The 21,250-nt window shown below is 37.5% G+C and overlaps 1 protein-coding gene across 1 annotated transcript; it reads left to right on the top strand.

Annotated features, from left to right (window-relative positions):
* The first annotated feature begins 12,217 nt into the window (after positions 1 to 12,217).
* Positions 12,218 to 13,156, top strand: LOC118829783 (olfactory receptor 4K13-like). Its single transcript, XM_036736665.1, has one exon. It carries the CDS (start codon positions 12,218 to 12,220, stop codon positions 13,154 to 13,156), a length of 939 nt encoding a protein of 312 aa, XP_036592560.1.
* The last annotated feature ends 8,094 nt before the right edge of the window (positions 13,157 to 21,250 follow it).

Below are 21,250 nucleotides of genomic sequence, written 5' to 3'. Positions count from 1 at the left end.
TGGGGGTAAAGAGAAGCAAAACCAAAAGGATTCTGATTTTCCTCAAGGAATATTTGGTGGGGGAAAATTTAAGTAAAAGAAAGATTTTATGTAACAACACCCTCCCCCATTCATTTAAAATTTGAGTTTTGGGGGTGGAGCCAAGATGGCACAGTGAAAGGAATGAACTATCAGAGCTCCCTCAGAAATTCTGTCAGATACGTCCAAAAAAGTGAATCTGAGTAGATTTCAGAGAGTTAGAAGCCACTAGTAGATGGAGAGGGGCAGGAACGCTGGGCACATGTGAGGGCACCAGACCAAACCACCCAGGAACAACATAGGAATACAGTCAGTGCACTGGTCTGGGAGGTTGCTGGGTGAGTGAAACACCGGAGCAGGAACAGGATCAGTTTTGCAGTACCGGCTACTGTCACAAGGGCTATTCACCCTTCTCTCTCGAGGAGATCTATTCCTTCCCCAGTCTCCTAAGTCATGTAACTGTAAAATCTTATTTATCACCTCTGTAAGATGGCTCTCTACTTCCCCAAGTAACAGATTCAAAATTAGTTGTTTATAAGCAGGGGGAGCTGTCCTAATTATTAAATTCCTATGAGGGATTCCTATGGGATCATTGTAATATTTGTCTGCAGTTCCTGTCATAATAGCAGTCTTCATTACCTCCTCCTTTAGTCTCGTGATACAATCTTTAAGTGAATACCAGGGTCTGTGCTCAGTGGGCCACATAGAATCATTAGTATATCTCTTATTGCATCCCACAGCAGCTAATGCCAACAGAGTAGTCCTGCTAGCATCATCTCCTCGCTGGTGATGTTCCCTAAAAGCTTGCTGAACTAGAGGATCGTGGCTGATACCTATGAATCTCATACAGTCCCTCTTATCTACTAATATTCCACCGGCCCCTTGATCACTGAGTCTTACCATCCAAGATATTAATGGTTCTCCTACTCTTTGGCTGAATCTACTCAAAATATTTGTGACCTCTTGTGGTGAGAAATCTTCCTGAATTTCCCTCGTAACTAAATTGCTGCCTCGGGTTTCTGTCCTCCTCCTCTCTATGGGATGAACGCTTGTCTGAGTATTTAACCATCTCCCATTCTCTGTGTGAGGGATGTCCTGAACCCTAGTAGCGTTTTCTGTCTCAGCCCCTAACATTGTCTCACTCCCCCCCCCCACTCGCTTCCCCTGCCACCATGGCAAGGACAAAGCAGGCAGTCAGGCTTGGTCTGGGCTGAGTTGGGATGCACTCTTGGCTTATTTGGCCTCCTGTTGCTCCTAGCCACATTAATAGAAAAGTTCTCATCTGAGTCAGTGTGTTCTTGAGCAGCAATTTGTTCTCCTGCTATCTGAGATTCCCCTTCTTGCTGTGGGGTAGGAGTGCCCCCATCTCTTTCACTTAATCTCAATGTTTCATATACCAGCCGGTAGGCTGATAACACTATCCAGCTTTGCCTAGATAGTGATGCCTCTGACTGAATCCCAACCTCTTGTAAACACCTTTCCAAATCCTTAGGATCTCCTCTCTGTAGCTTTGGTTCCCAGTTTTCACAGGGTCCGGCTTTTTTAGCCAATTCCTTTGCTAAGGAGGAATAAAATGGATCCTCCCACCCTGGGATATTCATCTCTTCCTCTGAAGTTCTTCTGCTTCTGAATAGAGATCTTATACCTAGCAATCCCATCCCATCCTCGTCGCCAAATATATTAGGAAGGCAGAATTTATGATTTCAAAGAGAATCTCATATGTGCCTAAAAGGTCCGGAACCGTGGGATATAAGGAATTCTCTAAGCAGAAGGCCAGAGAACTAAAGCATGTATTTACACTCCACAGTAACAAGCCCACAAACCAGCGTCCCCATTTTGATATTTTCATCAAAAGCTTCCAGGCTCAATAAGTCCACCTCACAAGGGTAACCAGGAGGCCACAGAGAAGTGAGATAGTATAAGGCAAAATCGTATACATGCTTCCCCTCTATGGTAAGAAGATTACCCACTGGCCTCCAGGCCTTGCTCAGCACTCCAGTCAGCTCTGCTACCTGCAGCTCAGCTTCGGCTGTAGGCGTCTCTGGCTCCAACCGGAAAAGGAAAAGGGGGTCTTCAAGCTGTCCTCTCCCCTCTTATAGAGTTTTTGACATCATCAAGCACCGCCTGAATGACCAGGGCTGATTGGTTCTCGACTTGGCCCCTCCCCCTAGTGTAGACCAGGTTAACACACCTCCCCTCAGCCAGCCCCATGACTCATCACACAGGAAGTTCTCTGATTCCTGGCATGGTCGCTGGGCTTCCTGCCCCGAAAGAGCAAGCCCCAGTGTCCAGGGAAGCTCAGTGAGGTAAGCTGAGTCATTCAAAGAAAACAAAGTCTATTCTGGTTACACTCCACCCCTCACAATGTTCTAGGATGCACAATCCAATCATAATTTAAATTAAATTATATATCCTAGAACATTGTGATCCAATTATGCAGGAAACTAAAACATATCATTCACAATAAAGCAAAACATATCATTCAGTGACATTCCCAAATATTGGTTTACAATTCAAATGTGATCCATCCCTAGATCCCAGCCAGATAATCTCTTCAACCAATCATCCCAAAATAATTATTAATAATTCAAATGTCCACCCCTAGATCTTTGTATCCATTAAATAGGATCAATAATATCATAACAATAAAACAATATAGCAAGGATAACACAAAATAAGTACACAGAACACTATCATCATTCCCCCCCCTCAAACAATTGGGGCTCAAAATCTTGGGGTAAGGGGTGAAGGTCTCATTTTCCATAGCTTCTTCTTGCTGAAATTGGATGTAGAGGTGTCCCTGCCCCAAAGAGTCCCATTCCAGAGTTCAGTTCTTTAGCGAGCTGGCAGGAATTCCAAGAATGCTACGTGCTTAGGCAGTCACTGGAAACTGTAGGGTGCTTAAGCCTGCAGGAGACAGAACTAGCAACAAGGTTAACTAAAACAGAGAACAAAAATAATAGACAAGTATGGGCTATTATCCTTCAAATAAAATCATCTCCAGTTTAGTTGAAATTTCAGTTATGCAGAGATCCAATATCAGAGCCAAACTTAGATGGGAAATGTTTCTTTTTAAACGGAACACAATGAGGAAACTAAGCCAAGAGGATCCCACCCTAGATGGAGACTAGGATTGTCCTCCCAGCCTTTCCCCAGATGTACAAGGGAAACCAGGAGAATCCCATCCTAGATAGACTAGAATTGTCCTCCCAGCCTTTCCCCAGATGTACAAGGGAAACCAGGAGGATCCCATCCTAGATAGACTAGGATTGTCCTCCCAGCCTTTCCACAGATGTACAAGCTTTCATCCATTAATCACACAAAGTCACCTTCCCTCTGAGTGGCTTGTGGCAATTACCAGCATCAGCCATACCTGTGGGGTCCATGAATCTAATATTATAGCCCTATTCATGGTAAAATATATGGTTCAGGGGTACGTTTTGGTAATTATCTTCCCCTGAATAGACAACTGTTACAGTGTTGTTCTTCCCATGGGATATGACTTCTGCAGCCTTTGGAATATCATCTGGCTTCCGTTTTACCCATACCTTAGCTCCCAACTTTATTCTATCAATGGAGCAAGCCCCTTTTGCCCCTCTAGTAGTTATTTTGGGAGGAGGGTCAGTTTTCACAAAGGGTATTTTTTCACAGGGGACAATAATCACTTGAACTATCCTATCATTCCTACCAAATTGTACAGGTCTTTCACTCAAATTTTGGAGTGTCACAACAATTTCTTTTTGATAATTTGAATCTATCACTCCAGCCAATACATGTACTCCTTGAGCTGCTAATCCTGGTTTAGGTAATATCCGTCCAAAATGATTCTTGGGGATTCTGATACACACTCCAGTAGGGGTTTTTCTTATCTCTTTCCTATTCAACCTAAAATTCTCTATACAATGTAAATCATATAGCCAAATTCCAGACCTACCAGGTCAAGGAGAAAATACTACAAGCTGCTAGGAAGAAACAATCCAAATATCACAGAACTACAGTCAGGATCACACAGGATCTTTCAGCTTCTACATTAAATGACAGGAGAAATTGCAATATGATATTCTGAAAGGCAAAGGAGCTTGGAATACAATCGAGGATCAACTACCCAGCAAAACTGAGCATAAATTTCCAGGCAAGGAGACTGATATTCAGTGAAATAAGGGAATTCCAGACCTTACTATGAAAAGACCAGAGGTCAATGGAAAATTTGATCTCCAAATACAAAACTCAAGAGGTAAACATGGGGAAAAAACCCCTAGTTAACAAATAAGGCTAATTAGTTACATCTCTATGTAGGATTACCTTGTTTTATATATGTTTTATATATACGCCAATCTTGAGAATAGTATAGTTATTATGACAATTGAAAGGGATATTCATAGATGTGGGTTTCAGCATAAAATAACTGATATAATGATAAAAAATATAATTAAGAGATATAGAGGGATGCTTCTGGGAGAAAAGGAAAGGAGGTAGTAGAAAAAGGATAAATTACATCACATGAAGAGGCACAAAATCATATTGCAGTAGAGGGAAAGAAGGGAGGGAGAAGAACAGTATCTGAGCTTTACTCTCATCAGATTTGGCTTAAGAAGGGAAAAACATACCTTGATAAGTATAGAAATCTAACCTGTCCTACAGGCAGTAGGGTGGAGAAAGGGGGAAAAAAGAGGAGGGGGTGGTCAGAAGGGAGGGAAGAAGTAGCAAAGGGAAAAGGTAAGATAAGGAAGGGGAATCAAGAGGGAGAATAAACTGAGAAATGTGGCAGTCAAAAGTAAAACTCTGTTAAGGAGTGCCAGGGAAAGGGAAAAAGAAAAGTATAAACAGGGGGGAAATCAGATGGAGAAAAAGACATAGACAACAATCATAACTGTGAAGGTGAATGGGATGAACTTTCCCATAAAATGGAAGCTGGATGGATTAAAAACCATAATCCTACAATATGGTGTTTACAAGAAACACATTTGAAACAGGGTGATACACACAGGATAAAGGTAAAAGGATGGAGTAGAATATATTGTGCTTCAGCTAAAGTAAAAAAAAAAAGCAGGAGTAGCAATCCTAATCTCAGACAAAGCAAAAGGAAAATCAAATCTAATTAAAAGAGATAAGGAAGAACACAATATCCTGCTAAAGGGCACCGTATACAACGAAGCAATATCATTATTTAACATACATGCACCAAGCCTTATAGCTTCCATATTCTTAGAGGAGAGGATAAGGGAGTTACAGGAAGTAATAGACAGCAATACTATGATAATGGGAGACCTTAACCTCCCCCTCTCTGAACTTGATAAATTTAACCTCAAAATCAACAATAAAGAAGTTAGGGAGGTAAATAGAATTTTAGAAAAGGCAGATTTGATGGACCTCTGGAGAAAACTAAAGGGGATAAAAAATATACTTTTTTTCCTCAGTGGTACATAGCACATACTCAAAAACTGACTATGTACTAGGGCATTAAAACCTCACAATCCAGTGCAGAAAGACAGAATTAGTCAAAGCATCCTTTTCAGATCACGATGCAATAAAAATTATTTGTAATAAAGAACCATGGAATAATAAGCTAAAAATTAATTGGAACTACATAATCTAATTGCAAAGAATGACTGGGCCAAAGAACAAATCATAGAAGCAATTAATAACTTCATTGAAGAGAATGGCAGCAATGAGACAACATACCAAAACTTATGAGATGCAGCAAAAGCAGTTCTTATGGGAAGTTTTATATCTCTATATGCTTACATGAATGAAATAGAGAAAAAGGAGATCAATGAATTGGGCATGCAACTGAAAACGCTAGAAAAGGAACAAATTAAAAATCCCCAAATAAATAACAAATTAGAAATACTGAAAAGCATATGAGAGATCAATAAAATTGAAATCAAGAAAACTATTAAAGTAATAAGTAAAACCAACAGCTAGTTTTATGAAAAAAAAAAACCAACAAAATTGATAAACTTTGGTCAATTTGATTAAAAAAATGAATGAAGAAAATCAAATTATCATTAACAAAAATGAAAAGGGTGAATTCACCTCCAATGAAGAGGAAATTGAAACAATAATTACGAATTATTTTGCCCAATTGTGTGCCCATAAATTTGACAACCTTAGAGTTTATATTTATATTTTTTATATTTACAAAAATATAAATTGCCCAGGTTAACAGATGAGGAAGTGAAATACCTAAATAACCCCATCTCAGAAAAAAGAAATTAAGCAAGTCATCAACGAGTAACCTAGGAAACAATCTCCAGGGCCAGATGTTTTTACATGTGAATTCTATCAAACATTTAAAGAACAATTAATTCCTATACTTTATAGATTGGGAAAATAGGTGATGGAGTCCTAACAAATTCTTTTTATGACCCAAATATGGTAGGAATACCTAAACCAAAAAGAGTCAAAACAGAGAAAGAAAATTATAGATCAATTTACCTAATGAGTATTGATGCAAACATTTTAAATAAAATATTAGCAAAAAGATTGCAGCAACTTATCACTATATCTGATTCCATGCCATCCTCAGGGGGAAGTAGGAGGGGAAGAAAATCTGGAAGTCAAAATCATGCTGAACTGAGTGTTGTAAACTAAAAATTAAAAAATATTAATTAAAAAATTAACTAGAAAAATTTGAGTTTTGGTTCTGGGTATTAGACATAGTAAGATTGTTTTGGTAGCAGTGTGGAGGATGTATTAGAGAAGGAAGAGAATTGAGGGAAGCAGACAAATGAGGAGTTTACTGAAATGATCTAGTTGATAAGGGCATAAGGTAGTGTCATAGCAGTATTAATAGTAAGGAAGAAGTAGAGAGAGCAAGTATAGAAATAGAAATGATCAAGGAGGTAAGGACAGAGGTAGTAACCAAAGATAGCTTCAACATTTGTATCCTAGGGGAACAGAATAATTATCATACCAATTAAATTAAAGAAGTTTTAAGGAATTCAGTGGAGGTCTATATGCCTACATAATAAAACCTCCATTTTAATCTCTTTTCAAGAACCTTCCATTTTTTCCCTGAATGTGTTACGTAAATGAACTTCTTCTGGAGAAAATTCAGACAGAGCATACGTCTATCCCTTTGGTGAAATTTGCATCCAGTTTAATGACCAGACAACAAATTTTTCTCTTGAAGCCTAGGGAAAACCAGTATCACCTGGTAATAATTCCCATGTGAATTTGCTCATTGGTCTTCTGTGCTCATTATTATCTAAAATTGTTTCTTATTTTTTTCTCTTCTTGCTTGGGATTTCATATATGTCTCTCTTCCTGGAGCCCCAGGAAACCCATCATCTTCATTGTGTCTGTATCCCACTGAAGAGCTTGTTCCTTGATATCTTCATCTAGGGGTGGTAGGTTGAATGGCCAGTACTATCTTATACAATAATTTTTTTATTAGAGCCATGTAACATATTTCTATATAGACTTAGTAATTGAATAGCAAAAATGGACAATTACCAATGAAACAGATTTTAGACACATTCATCCTCATGTGGTATCTGGATAACTAATTGTAGGTTTTACAGCATTAGGAGATCCAAAATTTTGTCATTGCCCTTCAATTCAATTCTATAAACATTTAGTAAATGCTTTCCATATATAATATCTTAGTTAAGGGGGATGCATAGATGAAAAATGATATAGTTTCTGGCTTGAAGGAGTTTATAGCCTGAATGAGATGAACTACCAGAAACCTTCCACTTCTAAATCTATGATTCTGTGGGGTATTCAGGCTACTTCAAGAAATAATTATAGTAATAATAGGTGACACATATGGTAATGGGTGTTTTATGGTTTATGTAGAACTTTGTATGCATTATTTCAAATGAAATAAATGATTCAAATGGAATAATGTATATAAGGAAAATTGTGAATCTTGAGGTACTGTATACATGTAAATTACTGTCCTAATGAGAAATATTACTCCGTGTGAGATTGCAAAGAATTTAAATGCATTATTTTGTTGCTAAGTATAACAACCTTGTGAGGGAGGTATTCTATCTGTCATTCCAATTGCAAAATGGGGGAAACAGGCTTTGAGAGATTAAATTATTTGCTTATGATCATATAGGATTAGAATCTGGTTCTCTTCTGCCTCTAAGTCTAGCATTCTTCCACCCTCCTTCTCATGTACACATGGAAGTATGAGAACAGTATAGAAAGCCAAATATGATAAGAACAAAGTAGAGAACACTAAAAAGCAAGAAGGGTGTGGTCATATTTAGTTGGATGGATCAGAGAAGGCTTAATGGACTAAAGGGCACCAGATCTGATTAGCAGAAAAGATGAGTGACGATTTTTTAAGTATGGAGGAAGCCTGGGAGAATGTGTCAAGGCAGGTAAGAACAAATGACAAGAGGAAACAGGAAGTTTTCTTTTCTGTTTTGTTACAGATAGGCTATAACACTGGGGTCATGAAAGGCTTTAAAGGCAAGACTAATGGGATTTTATTATATATATTTATATTTATATGTCTATTGTCAGCAGGAAAGTGCTGATGGGTTTTGAGGTGGGGACTAACGTTTTACTTAAGATAATTTTGTCAACTGTGTAAAGAATAAGTTAGAACAAGAGTCTTTAACTTGGGGCCTGTGAACTTCTTTTTAAAAAATGCATATTTTGATAACTTTATTTTAGTATCATTGACTTCCTTTGTAAACCTATTAATTTTACTTAATGCATTTACAAATATTCTGAGGAGTCCATAGTTTTCAGCAGACTGCCAAAGTTACCCATCACACACAAAAAAAGATGAAAAAATTCTGGAAGAGATGGGAGAGATGGGAAGCAAGGAAATCTGTTAGAGGGCTTTTAAAACAGTTCAATTCAATCACTTTTGATTTGGCCAATTAACGTCAAGGTGAAAAATTCTGAGAGCCTGAACTAAGTTATTACCTTTGTGAATGAAGACTAGGAAATGGATTCCAGAAATATTGCAGAAGTATATTTGGAAGGACTTCATAAGTGTCTGGCATTGTTAAGGGAAAGAAAAAGAGGGAAGGGTCCTAAATTACTCCAATTTTCCCAGCGATGTAACTGAGACAGGTTGGCAGAGGGATAGGTTTAGGAGGGAAGGTAACAACGGGGGAAAACATTTCATGTTTCCCAGTCTCACTATCTTTTCTCTCGCATTTCTTCATTTGCATGAGTTATCCTCCATGTCTGACTTGTCCTTCCTTCCAACTCCCCATTTTGATTTCTGTTATTATCTTCTCAGTCACTCAGTAATGGAGACTGGAAAATTGAGAAAGCATTCAAACTCAGATGTTTTTGATTCCATGTCAGGACTTCATTCATGCATTCATTCATTCATTCATTCATTTATTTATTCAGCTATTTGATTGTTTATTTATCTGCCTCTATTTATTTTACAAGAAAGGGCATCCCACTCATATCTAGAGTTATGATTTTAACTATGTTTTCCCCTTAAATACATCCTCTTATAAATTTTCCTCTCTTTGCCCCCACTCTTACCCCTTCTCCTCTTTAAAAAGAAAAAAAAGTGGTAGAGAAGAAAAAAGGAAAGTATCATTTTGAATGGAGTTATATGATCCTCTTGTTAGGCCTTCCTCCCTTTATCCAACATACATTTAGATCCCTGGTTCTTAACATCTTGTTGTTTTTCATTTCCCCTTTATGAGCTGTTCTCTATAACTGAAGGGTTTTTTTTTTTGCTTGACTATTCCCTCCTCAACTTCGCCTTCCTCTTTAACCACAGTACCCTCTTTCCTCTTTCCTTTTCTCTCCTATTTCTTTGTTTTACTTAATATATTTTTCTACCAAATTCTGAGTGTGTCTGTGACTGTGGGGTGTGTGTGTGTGTGTGTGTGTGTGTGTGTGTGTGAGAGAGAGAGAGAGAGAGAGAGAGAGAGAGAGAGTAGAAGAAGAAGGAGAAGAAGAAGAAGAAGAAGAAGAAGAAGAAGAAGAAGAAGAAGAAGAATAAGAATAAGAATAAGAAGAATAATAAGAAGTAGAAGAAGAAGAAGAAGAAGAAGGAGAAGAAGAAGGAGAAGAAGAAGGGAGGGAGCGAGGGAGGGAGAGATTGTGCAATCTTCCTTTGCCTGGTTCAGGTAAAAGTGAGATTCCAGAGATGTTCCTCTCCCCCAACCTTCACCTCTCTGTTAGTATACTCTATGTCTAACCACTCTGATTTTCAAAAACTTTCAAGGTTGTCTTTCTGCTTTTTCCTTGTGTATCTTTTTCTTCTTCTTTCCTTTTTTTCCTCTTAAAACCAACATACCATAAAACAATCAACTGTGTTTGTCTTTCTCCACTGCCTCATTGACCATTTAAGACAGTATCATTCTATAGGGATCATTGGCTCTTCTCTATTAAATCATAAGCAATTGCTCATGATTCAGACATTTAAAATTTCTTGATACATGGCACTGGACATGCTACATGGCTGACTCTAGAGACAGGAAAACTTGTCTTCAGACCTACTTTGGATGCATATGAACTGTTTGACTGTCCAAATTGAAACCTCTCAGCGGTCCAGGCACTTCTGTAATACTATACATTTCAAAGAGGATGCTGGTTTGCATTGGTAGGGGAATTTGGTCACTAGGAGCTAAGAAAAGCACACATCTCAGAGAAAACTATTGATATTAACATTTATGTCTACAACTATCTTTATATTTATGTATGTATATCTATCTATTATATATTGCTAGATAACTGTCATTTCTATCTTCATCTCTAACTATATAAAGATCATTTGTCTCATAAGCCAAAAAGCAAACAAAAAGGTTTTCTACACAAGGGTAACATCCTGCAAAATAGTATAATTCTACAAGGGAAAAGTAAACCAACTATATAACTGTTGTCTCTCTTTCTGTATCTTTCTCTGTCTGTCTCTTTCATCTCTATTAAAGGTCTATTTTTACCTTGTAGGATTATACTATTTTGCAGGATGTTATCCTTGTGTAGAAAACTTTTTTGTTGACTTTTTGGCATATTTGATTCTAGTATTTATTTTGTTTCATCATAATTATGGCATAATTTAATGCGATCTTAAATGTGGTTCCTTGCTCATGTGTCCAGTCTCAGTCCCTGGACTGAAATTTTTGTGCCAGATTCTACCTTCTTCTAATGCTTCCAAGAGGAAGGCATGGCTAAACTCTGGTACTAACATACATAACAAAATACAAAACTGATCTCATTAGTTTCAATATTTCCAATAGCTGAACTACTGTACATAAACAGACAAAATAGTCATCTTAATAAAGAGAACTGACTAAGTCATTACCAAGAGGAAGGACAAGTATTTATAGTATATTTTGTGCCAGCAGTCTTGCTAGGTGCTGTGAATACATGGTAAAAGCCCACAGGTATTGATAAGTGTGTATGTAAGGTATACAGACTAAATATAAAATAACAAATATTATTGGTTATCTAATTCTATATAATGATTAAATTAATAATAATAATAATATGAAGGATACATGATAATTAAGGGTTTGAATCCTAAATACTGAGTTATAGAAAAGTGATTTCTAGGCATTTAAAAACATGAAGACCTTTTCTTAATATCCAATAATTATTCAAAATCCAGTTATTGTAGCTAAAGAGCAATCTGATAATTTTAGTGTCCAAATTTATTAGAAAATGTTGAGCAATAACTCCAAAGGACAAAGGGTCTATGGTGAGCACATGGGAGTCATTGTTCAAGATGTCTATTTATCTAGGTGGACTAATTTGAACATTTTCACAGAAATCTGTTATGTTCTACACCTTTACCTGAAAAAGTAATTAATAGCTCATAGGTAATAATTGGGAAGTGAGGATTATACATCTACAAGAAAACTTAAGCGTCGTCTGGTGCCACCTCCTCATATGTAATGGCAGGAAAAACTGAGGTCCAGTTACTAAGTTACTAGAAATTGTTTCATTCTGCCAAAATGGTCAAATATATAGGGACACAATGTGTCCTTTCTCTAAAATGTAAGTTACTCTGATTGTCTCTTGATTTTTATGCCTAACCTTTTTTTTTTTTAAATACACCATCTTAAATATTTTTGGCATTATTTAAGATGCTGAGATATATTTCAAAGAGCTTTAGATATTCAATATTTTCTGTATTAAATCAAAATCAGCTTTCCATACTTCTCAATAATATTCAATAATTCTCCTGTAAAACTGTTTTTTTTCAGATTTGTCCCTTCAGAGAACTTCTGGGTGCTGGAAACATATCAAATAGATGAAGATGAAGAATAACTCTATGCTAAATGAGTTTATTTTGTTAGGTCTCACCAGTTCTTGGGAACTTGAGATTTTCTATTTTGTGATCTTCCTCCTTGCCTATCTATCAATCTTGGCTGGTAACTGTCTCATTATACTTATGGTGACTTTTGACTCCCACTTGCACTCAACTCCCATGTACTTCCTCCTAGCCAACCTCTCTTTTATTGACATAATTTTTTCCACTGTTACTGTCCCTAAAATGATTGTGGACTTCTTAAGTGAGAGGAAAACCATCTCCTTTTGGGGCTGCATGGCACAAATATTTCTAGCTCATTTGTTGGGAGGGAGTGAGATAGCTCTTCTCGTAGTGATGGCTGTTGACAGATATGTTGCAATATGTAAGCCCCTCCACTATACTACTATCATGAACCATCGCATTGTGGTAGGAAGTGTGCTGCTTTCATGGATGGTTGGGTTTGTGCACACTATGAGCCAAATGGCCTTTATGGTGAGTCTGCCCTTCTGTGGCCCTAATGTGATCGATGATGTTTTTTGTGACCTTCCCCTTGTGTTAAAACTTGCTTGTAGTGACACTTCTGTCCAGGAGCTGCTTCTTGTTGTATTCAGTATGTTGCTTTCCATGATCTCCTTTTTTCTTTTGCTTGTCTCTTATATTGTTATATTAGTTACTGTCTGGCTTCGCTCCCCTAGTGGACTGTCTAAGGCTCTGTCTACACTGTCTGCTCATATCACCGTGGTAACTCTTTTCTTTGGGTCACTAATCTTAATCTATGCTTGGCCAGTTAGTTATTCATTAGATAAATTTCTTTCAGTGTTTTCCTCAGTTATCACTCCTCTCCTGAATCCAATTATCTATAGCTTAAGGAATCAGGAGATGAAAGCAGCCATGATTCGACTGAGAAGTCGACACATCCGTTCCAAGCCAAACTGCTAAATGATGATGAAATTTTTAATTGTACCCGAGAGAATACTCCTTAAAATGACTAATTACATATATATGTGTGTATATTTTGCACATAGAAATCAACCTTATTTTCAAAACAATTTATAAATAATATTTGAGAAATAATTTTGTTGTCTGCTTTGTATGTTACTTACTCTCCCTTAATTTTGAGACCCACATAACTGGAATTTAATTCAATCTTGGAATTATAAATTGGAGAAGACTTCAGCAAATATCTGTACAGAAAATCCCCAATTGAATTAGATTATTTCTAAAATAGTTTCCATTTTTTTGGTCCTATGATCTTTTGTTATTATTTGATATATGGGTAAGTTTCAATCAGATAAATAATGGAGGGAAAGGCTTGAAAAATTGAATGCTTTAAAGATGCAGTCCAAGAACAGAGTTTGGCAAATTCTCCAGGAATGTAAAAAAACAGATTTCAGGTGCTGTGACCAAGGATATCTAAGTCTCTTTACGAAGAACTTCCTGGTGGAAATCTCCTCTTTCCCTAGGGCTGTGCTCCATCATTGCTGGTTTTAGCCATTGTCTGTGCTGGTGCCTTTCACTACCCCTGGATTTGTGAAGGTGCATGTGGGGTCCTGGTGTTGATGATTACTGACTCCATCCCCCTGGGGCTCAGGAAGTGCTGCTGTTCTGTTGAGGTGGGGCCTCCTGTTGAGACACCTTTCTTCCTGCCCAGTCTTCTTCTACCCCCACAAGGAGCACCCTCTCCCCCACTTTCTGATCTAAAAGGCTACTGTAGCCCCACTTCTGGCTCCTCTATTCCAGGGTTTCTCCCAGGGGAGTATCATCTGGGTGAGGAAGAGAGGGATGAGAGCCATTATTCCTGAATATCATGGCTCCCAGAAGTTCAAGAAGGCAAGTTTCAAACTTTTAGATTGTGGGCTGGAAGCCTCAGGGGTAGAAATCATCTGGCTCATCATTTCTTAGAGCATAATAGCATTCCATCACAATTGTGTACCATCAATTATTCAGCCATTCCATAATTGAAACACATCCCATCAATTTCCAATGCCTTGTCACCAAAAAAAGAGATGCTATGCTTTGTATAGATATGCTTTGTATAGATATATCCCTCCCCTTTTAAAATGTCTTTGGCAAATAGACCTAGTAGTAGTGGTACTCAAAAGGTATGCACCACATTATATATCCCCTTTGGAATAGTTTCTAATTGCTTTCCAAAATGGTGTTATTTGTTCAATATTTCACCAGGAATGCATTAATGTCCTAAATTTTCCCACATGTCCTCCAAGATTTATTATTTTCCTTTTTTCTGCCATATTAACCAATCTGCTAGGCATGAGGTGGGACTTCATTGTTGTTTCAATTTGCATTTCTCTTATCATTAGTGATTCAGAGCACTTTTTCATACACCTATAGCTATGTTTGATTTCTTCATCTGAAAATTGCCTATTTATGTTCTTTAATCATTTATCAATTGGGGAATGACTTGTAGTCCAATCAATTAGACTCATTTCTCTATGTATTTGACAAATGAGGCTTTTATCAGAGACACTTGCTAAAAAAATTGTTTCCCAGATTTCTGCTCTCTTTCTTTGCATTTCGTTTCTTGCATTGGTTTTGTTTGTGAAATAAATTAATATAATCAAAATCATCAAATTTATATCCTATAATGCTCTCTATTTCTTCTGTGGTTATAAATTCTTCCATTATCTATAAATCTGACAGATAAAGTGTTCATGAGCTCCTAATTTGTTTATAGTAACATCATTTATGTCTAAATGATATTCTCATTTTCATTTTATTTTGGTATAAGATGTAAGAAATTGGTCTATACCTGCTTTCTGCCATACTGTTTTCCATTCTGGAAGTTTTTGTCAAATAGTGAATTCTTATCCCAAAGTCTTGGGATCTAGCTGCCCCACTGAATCTCATTTTATAACACAGCTTGAAGTCTGGTGTGATTGGGCCACTTTCTATCACATTTTTTTTCATTAATTCCCTTGATATTCTTGACTTCTTCCAGATGATTTTTTTTTAAATTTCCAGCTCTATAGAATACATTTTTAGGTAGTTTGCTTGGTGCAGCACTGAATTAGTAAATAATTGAGGTAGAATTGTCATTTTTCAAATATTAGCATGGCCTGTACAAGAGCAATTGATATCTTTCCATTTGTTAGATCTGACTCTATTTGTGTTAAAATGTTTTATAATTGTATTCATATAATTTCTGAGTATGACACGGGATGTAGGCACTAAATATTTTATATTTTCTACAGTTTTTTTAAATAGAATTACTCTTTCTATCTCTTACAACTGAACTTTGTTGGTAATATATATATATATATATATAAATGTTGATGATTTATGTAGGTTTATTTTAGATCTTGCAACTTGCCTAAAGTTAAATATTTCAACTCTTTGTTGATTCTTTAGGATTCTCTAAGTATAACATTGTATCCTCTATAAAGAGTGATAGTTTTGTTTCCTCACTGCCTATTCTAATTCCTTCAATTTCTTTTTCTTCTTTTATTGCTATAGTTAACCTTTCTAGCAAAACATTGAATTACGGTAGTGAAAGTGGGAAGCCTTGCTTCACCCCTGATCTTACTGGGAAGTCTTTTAGCTTACCTCATTAGAGATAACACATCCGGTTGGTTTTAGATAGAAACCACTTATAATTTCTTTCTGTAAAATTATTTATTTATTTAATATTTTTAGTTTTCAGCATTGATTTTCATAAGAGTTTGAATGACAAATTTTCTCCCTATTTCTACCCCCCCCAAGATGGCATTTATTCTGATTGCCCCGTTCTCCAGTCAGCCCTCCCTTTTGTCACCCCACTCCCCCCATCCCCTTTTCCCTAACTTTTTTGTAGGGCAAGATAGATTTCTATGCCCCATTGCCTGTATATCTTATTTCCTACTTGCATGCAAAAACTTTTTTTGAACAACTGCTTTTAAAACTTTGAGTTCCAAATTCTCTCCCCTCTTCCCTCCCCACCCACCCTCCCTAAGAAGGCAAGGAATTTAACATAGGCCACATGTGTATCATTATGCAAAACCCTTCCACAATACTCATTTTGTGAAAGACTAACTATATTTTGCTCCTTCCTGTCCTATCCCCCTTTATTCAGTTTTCTCCCTTGACCCTGTCCTTTTTTGCAAGTGTTTGTTTTGATTATGTCCTCCCACTATCTGCCCTCCCTCATAGCGTCCACCCTTTTTTATCTCCGTCCTCCTTCTTTCCTGTGGGGTAAAATGCCCAATTGAGTGTGTGTGTTATTCCCTCCTCAGGTCAATTCCAATAAGAGCAAATTCACTCATTCTCCCTCACCTCTCCCCTATTCCCTTGCTACGAATTGCTTTTTCTTTCAATTTTTATGTAAGATAATCTACCCCATTCTATCTCTCCCTTTCTCCTTCTCTCTGTATATTCCTCTCTCATCCCATAATTTAATTTTATGTTTATATTAATTTCATTTTTTAGATACCATCCCTTCATATTCAACTCACCCTGTGCACTGTCTATATATATATATATATATGTATATATATATATATATATATTCCCTTGTTAGATATGACTTTATTTGTGTTAAAATGTTTTATAATTGTGTTCATATAATTTCTGAGTATGACACAGGATGTAGGCACTAAATATTTTATATTTTCATATATATATATATATATATATTCCCTTCAACTATGCAAATACCGAGGTCTCATGAATTATACACATCATCTTTCCATGTAGGAATGTAATCAAAACAGTTCAACTTTAGTAAGTCCCTTATGATTTCTCTTTCTTGTTTCCTTTTTCATGTTTCTAATGATTCTTGTATTTGAAAATCCAATTTTCTATTCAGCTCTAGTCTTTTCACTGAGAAAGGTTGAAAATCCCCTATTTTATTGAAAATCCATATTTTGCCTTGGAACATTATACTCAGTTTTGCTGGGTAGGTGATTCTTGGTTTTAATCCTAGCTCCATTGACCTCTGCAACATCATATTCTAAGCCCATTAATCCCTTGTGTTATCCTGATTTTGTTTCCACCATACTCAAATTGTTTCTTTCTGGATACTTGCAGAATTTTCTTCTTGATCTGGGAGTTCTGGAATTTAGTGACAATATTCTCAGGAGTTTTCTTTTTGGGATCTTTTTCAGCTGGCAATGAGTGGATTCTTCCCATTTCTATTTTACCCTCTAGCTCCAGAATATCAGGGAAATTTTCCTTGATTATTTCTTGAAAGATGATATCTAGGCTACTTTTTTGATCATGGCTTTCAGGCAGTCCAATAATTTTTAAATTATCTCTCCTGGATCTATTTTCCAGGTCAGTGGTTTTTCCAATGAGATATTTCACATTGTCTTCCAGTTTTTCATTCATTTGATTCTGTTTTATAATATCTTGATTTCTCATAAAGTCACTGGCTTCCACTTGCTCCAATCTAGTTTTTAAGGTAGCATTTTCTTCAGCGGTCTCTTGGACCTCATTTTCCATTTGGCTAATTCTGCTTTTCAAGGCATTCTTCTCCTCATTAGCTTTTTGGAGCTCTTTTGCCCTTTGAATTTGTCTATTTTTCAAGGTGTTATTTTCTTCAGCACTTTTGGGTCTCCTTTAGCAAGTCATTGATTTGTTTTTCATGGTTTTCTTACATCACTCTATTTTTCCTTTACTTCTCTAACTTGCTTTTCCAAATCCTTTTTGAGCTGTTCCATGGCCTAAGACCAGTTCATGTTTTTCCTGGAGGATTTTGATGTAGGCTCTTTGACTTTGTTGACTTCTTCTGGCTGTATGTTTTGGTCTTCTTTGTCACCAAAGAAAGATTCTAAGGTCTGAATTTGAATCTGAGAATGTTTTTTCTGCCTGGTCATGTTTGCATTCAGCTATTTGATCCTTGAGTTTTTCATCAGGGTATGTCTTCTTGTAGAGTATAGAGTACTTTGTCCCAAGTTTGAGGGGCTGCACTGTTGTTTTCAGAGCTATTTCTACACAGCAAGTTCTGCCACACCAGTGCTACTCCTCCCCCAAGAACTGCCAACCATGGCTGCAACTCAGATCTAAGCAGGTTCTGCACTCCTGCTTTGACCCGCCACTTTATTCCTCCAACCAAATGGGCCTGGGGCTGGAACCAACTGCAGCTGTAGCTCTGTAAGCAGCCTCAGAGCTGTGCCACCTCCGCTGCAACCAGGGTGATGGCCAACCCAGAGTTCCTTTCACTCTGTCCCTGCAGGTTTTCCCACTAACCTTCTCTGTTGCCTTTGGTGTTTGTGGGTTGAGAAGGCTGCCACAGCTCACTGATTCAGGGTGCTATGGTCTGTTCCCCCTGGCTCCTGTGTCTGGTTCATCCAGGCACTGCCAATGCTGGGCTCTTCTCCACTCTGCTCCCAGAATCATGTGATAGACCTTACCCAGTGACCATCCAGGCTATCCAGGGCTGGACCCCTGCTTCCCTCTGCTATTTTGTGGGTTCTGCAGTTCTAGAATTTGTTCAGAGACATTTTTATATGTGTTTGGAGGGTCCTGGGGGAGAGATTTAGGCAAGTCCCTGCTTTCCAGCTGCCATCTTGGCTCCACCCTGAAACTACTTATCATTTCAAGGAAATCTACATCCACTTCTGGAACATCTACGTAACCCAATAGATAGAGCAGTGGACTTGGAATTAGGCAGCTTCATCTTTATGAATTCAAATCTAGTCTCAGATATTTTGCCAGCTGGAGGACCCTTGGCAAGTCTTAACACAGTTTGCCTCAGTTTTTCATCTGTAAAATGAGCTGGGGAAGGAAATGGCAAACTACTCCAGTATCTTTGTTAAGAAAACCCCAAAATGGGGCCACAGGACATCAGAAATAACTGAAACAACTGAAGAAAATGCACTTATTTGCATTCTCTCCAATCTTGTTAATGGGAATGAGTGTTAAATTTTGTCAAGTTTTTTCCTGCATTTATTTATGTAAGCATTTCTTCTTGTTGTTCTTCTTGTTATTGTTCTTCCTCTTCTTCTTCTACTTCAACTTCTTCTTCTCCTTCTCCTCCTCCTCCTCCTCCTCCACCTCCTCCTTCTACTCTTATTCCTTCTCCTCCTTCTCCTTCTTATTCTCATTTTTTCCTCCTATTTCTTGTCTTCTAATTTTGTGTGAAAGTTGGGTTCTTCTCCTGAGGTGTAGGGGGAACTTTCCCTAGCTTTAGGCTTTTTTGTGCTGCCATTTTCAGAGCTAATTCTAAGGATTTGTAAGCTTTCAGTTCTTCCAAGGTGGTATGATTTAAGGAGAGGTGTGGTCTCTGCTCTCCTTGCCTGTGCTCTGCAATCAAAAGAACTCTTTTCTACCCCAGAGATGTGACCAGGATCCCCACTCCCCTGAAATTACATGCTAGTGCTAGTTCTAGTGCTCTTCCTCCCCCGGGGGCTGTGACTTGGCTGTGTGACCCACATCCTCTTTTGGGCATTGCAACAGACTTTTGCACCCAGTGATAGCAATGTGTCCCCTGTAATCTTCTTCAGACCAGTTGTCTTGCCTCTTTATTGTGGATATGCTGAGAGTTCCAGATGTCACTACTGCTGATTCAATTTACCCCAAGGCCTGAATTCATTCTGAGGAATTATTTTAAATTTGTTTGTGGGAGAGGTTTATTTTTCAATGTTCCCTCTAGTCATTCCCATTGCCCCGAAGATCACCTCAATCAGATACTTACAAAATCTACATATCCACCCTTTATATTTCCCCTGCTCTCCCCAGGGCAGCAGAGAGATATTGGGGTAAATTATCTCACATAAAAGTCAAATAAAAAATTGTTAAAAGGGAAGTGAAGAAGGGTAGGTGAAAGGGAATGAGTGAACTTGGCTCTCATAGGATTTGGTTTAAGGGTGGAATAACATAAACACTCAATTGGATATCTTCCCTACAGGAAAGTAAAGGGGAAGGGGAGAAGAGGGGGGCATGATAGATGGGACAGCAGATTGTGGAAGGAGGTAGTCAAAAGCAAACACTTTTGAAAAGGGACAGGGTCAAAGGAGAAAATTGAATAAAGGGTGACAGGAGAGGATGGAGGGAAATATAGTCTTTTACAACATCATTATTATGGAAGTGTTTTGAATAATGATACATGTATAACATATATTGAATTGCTTGCCTTCTCAAGGGGGATGAGTGGGGAGGGCAGAAGGGAGAGAGTTTGGAACTCAAAGTTCTAAGAAAACATTAAAATTGTTTTTACAGGACACTGGGACATATGATATACAGTCAATAGAGTATGGAAATCTATCTTGCCCTTCAAGATAGTAAGGAAAAAGGGAATAAGGGGAGGGGGAGTGGGATTGATAGAAGGAAGAGCAGCCTGGGGAAAGAGGCAATCAGAATACATGCCATGTTGGGGTGTGGGGAGGGTAGTGATGTGGAGAAAATTTGTTACTCAAAATCTTGCAGAAATTCATCTTGAAAACTAAAAAGAAATTTTAAAAATATAAAATAAAACAAAAAACAGAATGAAAATCATAACAGCTATAGTGATTAATTGACTGGATTTTAGAGAGCCAAAAAGCACAATATCAATTGCAACCATTATTCTTAATTCATTATAGTAGCCCTGTCCTAAGTAGTCCATATAATATTCCTTCTTGGTGCCCTCAATGTCAAAGAATAAGCCTAATAAGTGCTTGTAGAATTGAACACAAATTACTTATTTGATCAGGAAAATGATACATAAATCCATTGGATCTCCTAATTCTGTGGTACCTGGGATAGTCACTCAGGTGCTGGCTAAAAGTTATTCTAATTCCATAAATTCATTAGTTCATTAAGGTTGAGTTAGAATAGGCCTCTATGAGCATCTGGTGTCAACAACTTGTTTTAGAGATGTGAAAACTGAGGCCTGGGGTGGTCAAATCACATTTACTCCTTCAGTGGAAGTAGAGTATATTTTTTTCATTTTAGTTACTAGATCTGTATAGAAATCTGTTGGGTGGTTATTTCCCAGGAATCTCAGTATATTAGTATTGATCATTCAACTTACTAGCTCTACACAAAGACCCTAAGGAGTAGCCTCTTAAAATATATTAACACATTGAGATTTTAAACTTGTTTGTTATTTTCCTTTGG

This window comes from Trichosurus vulpecula, chromosome 8 (genome assembly GCF_011100635.1).
Source record: "Trichosurus vulpecula isolate mTriVul1 chromosome 8, mTriVul1.pri, whole genome shotgun sequence".
NCBI lineage: Eukaryota > Metazoa > Chordata > Mammalia > Diprotodontia > Phalangeridae > Trichosurus > Trichosurus vulpecula.
This window is presented reverse-complemented; position numbering and strand designations above follow the sequence as displayed.

What these genes read in the sequence shown, in the direction of transcription:
- LOC118829783 (XM_036736665.1), top strand. Translation starts at nt 12,218, where the DNA reads ATGAAGATGAAGAATAACTCTATGCTAAATGAGTTTATTTTGTTAGGT.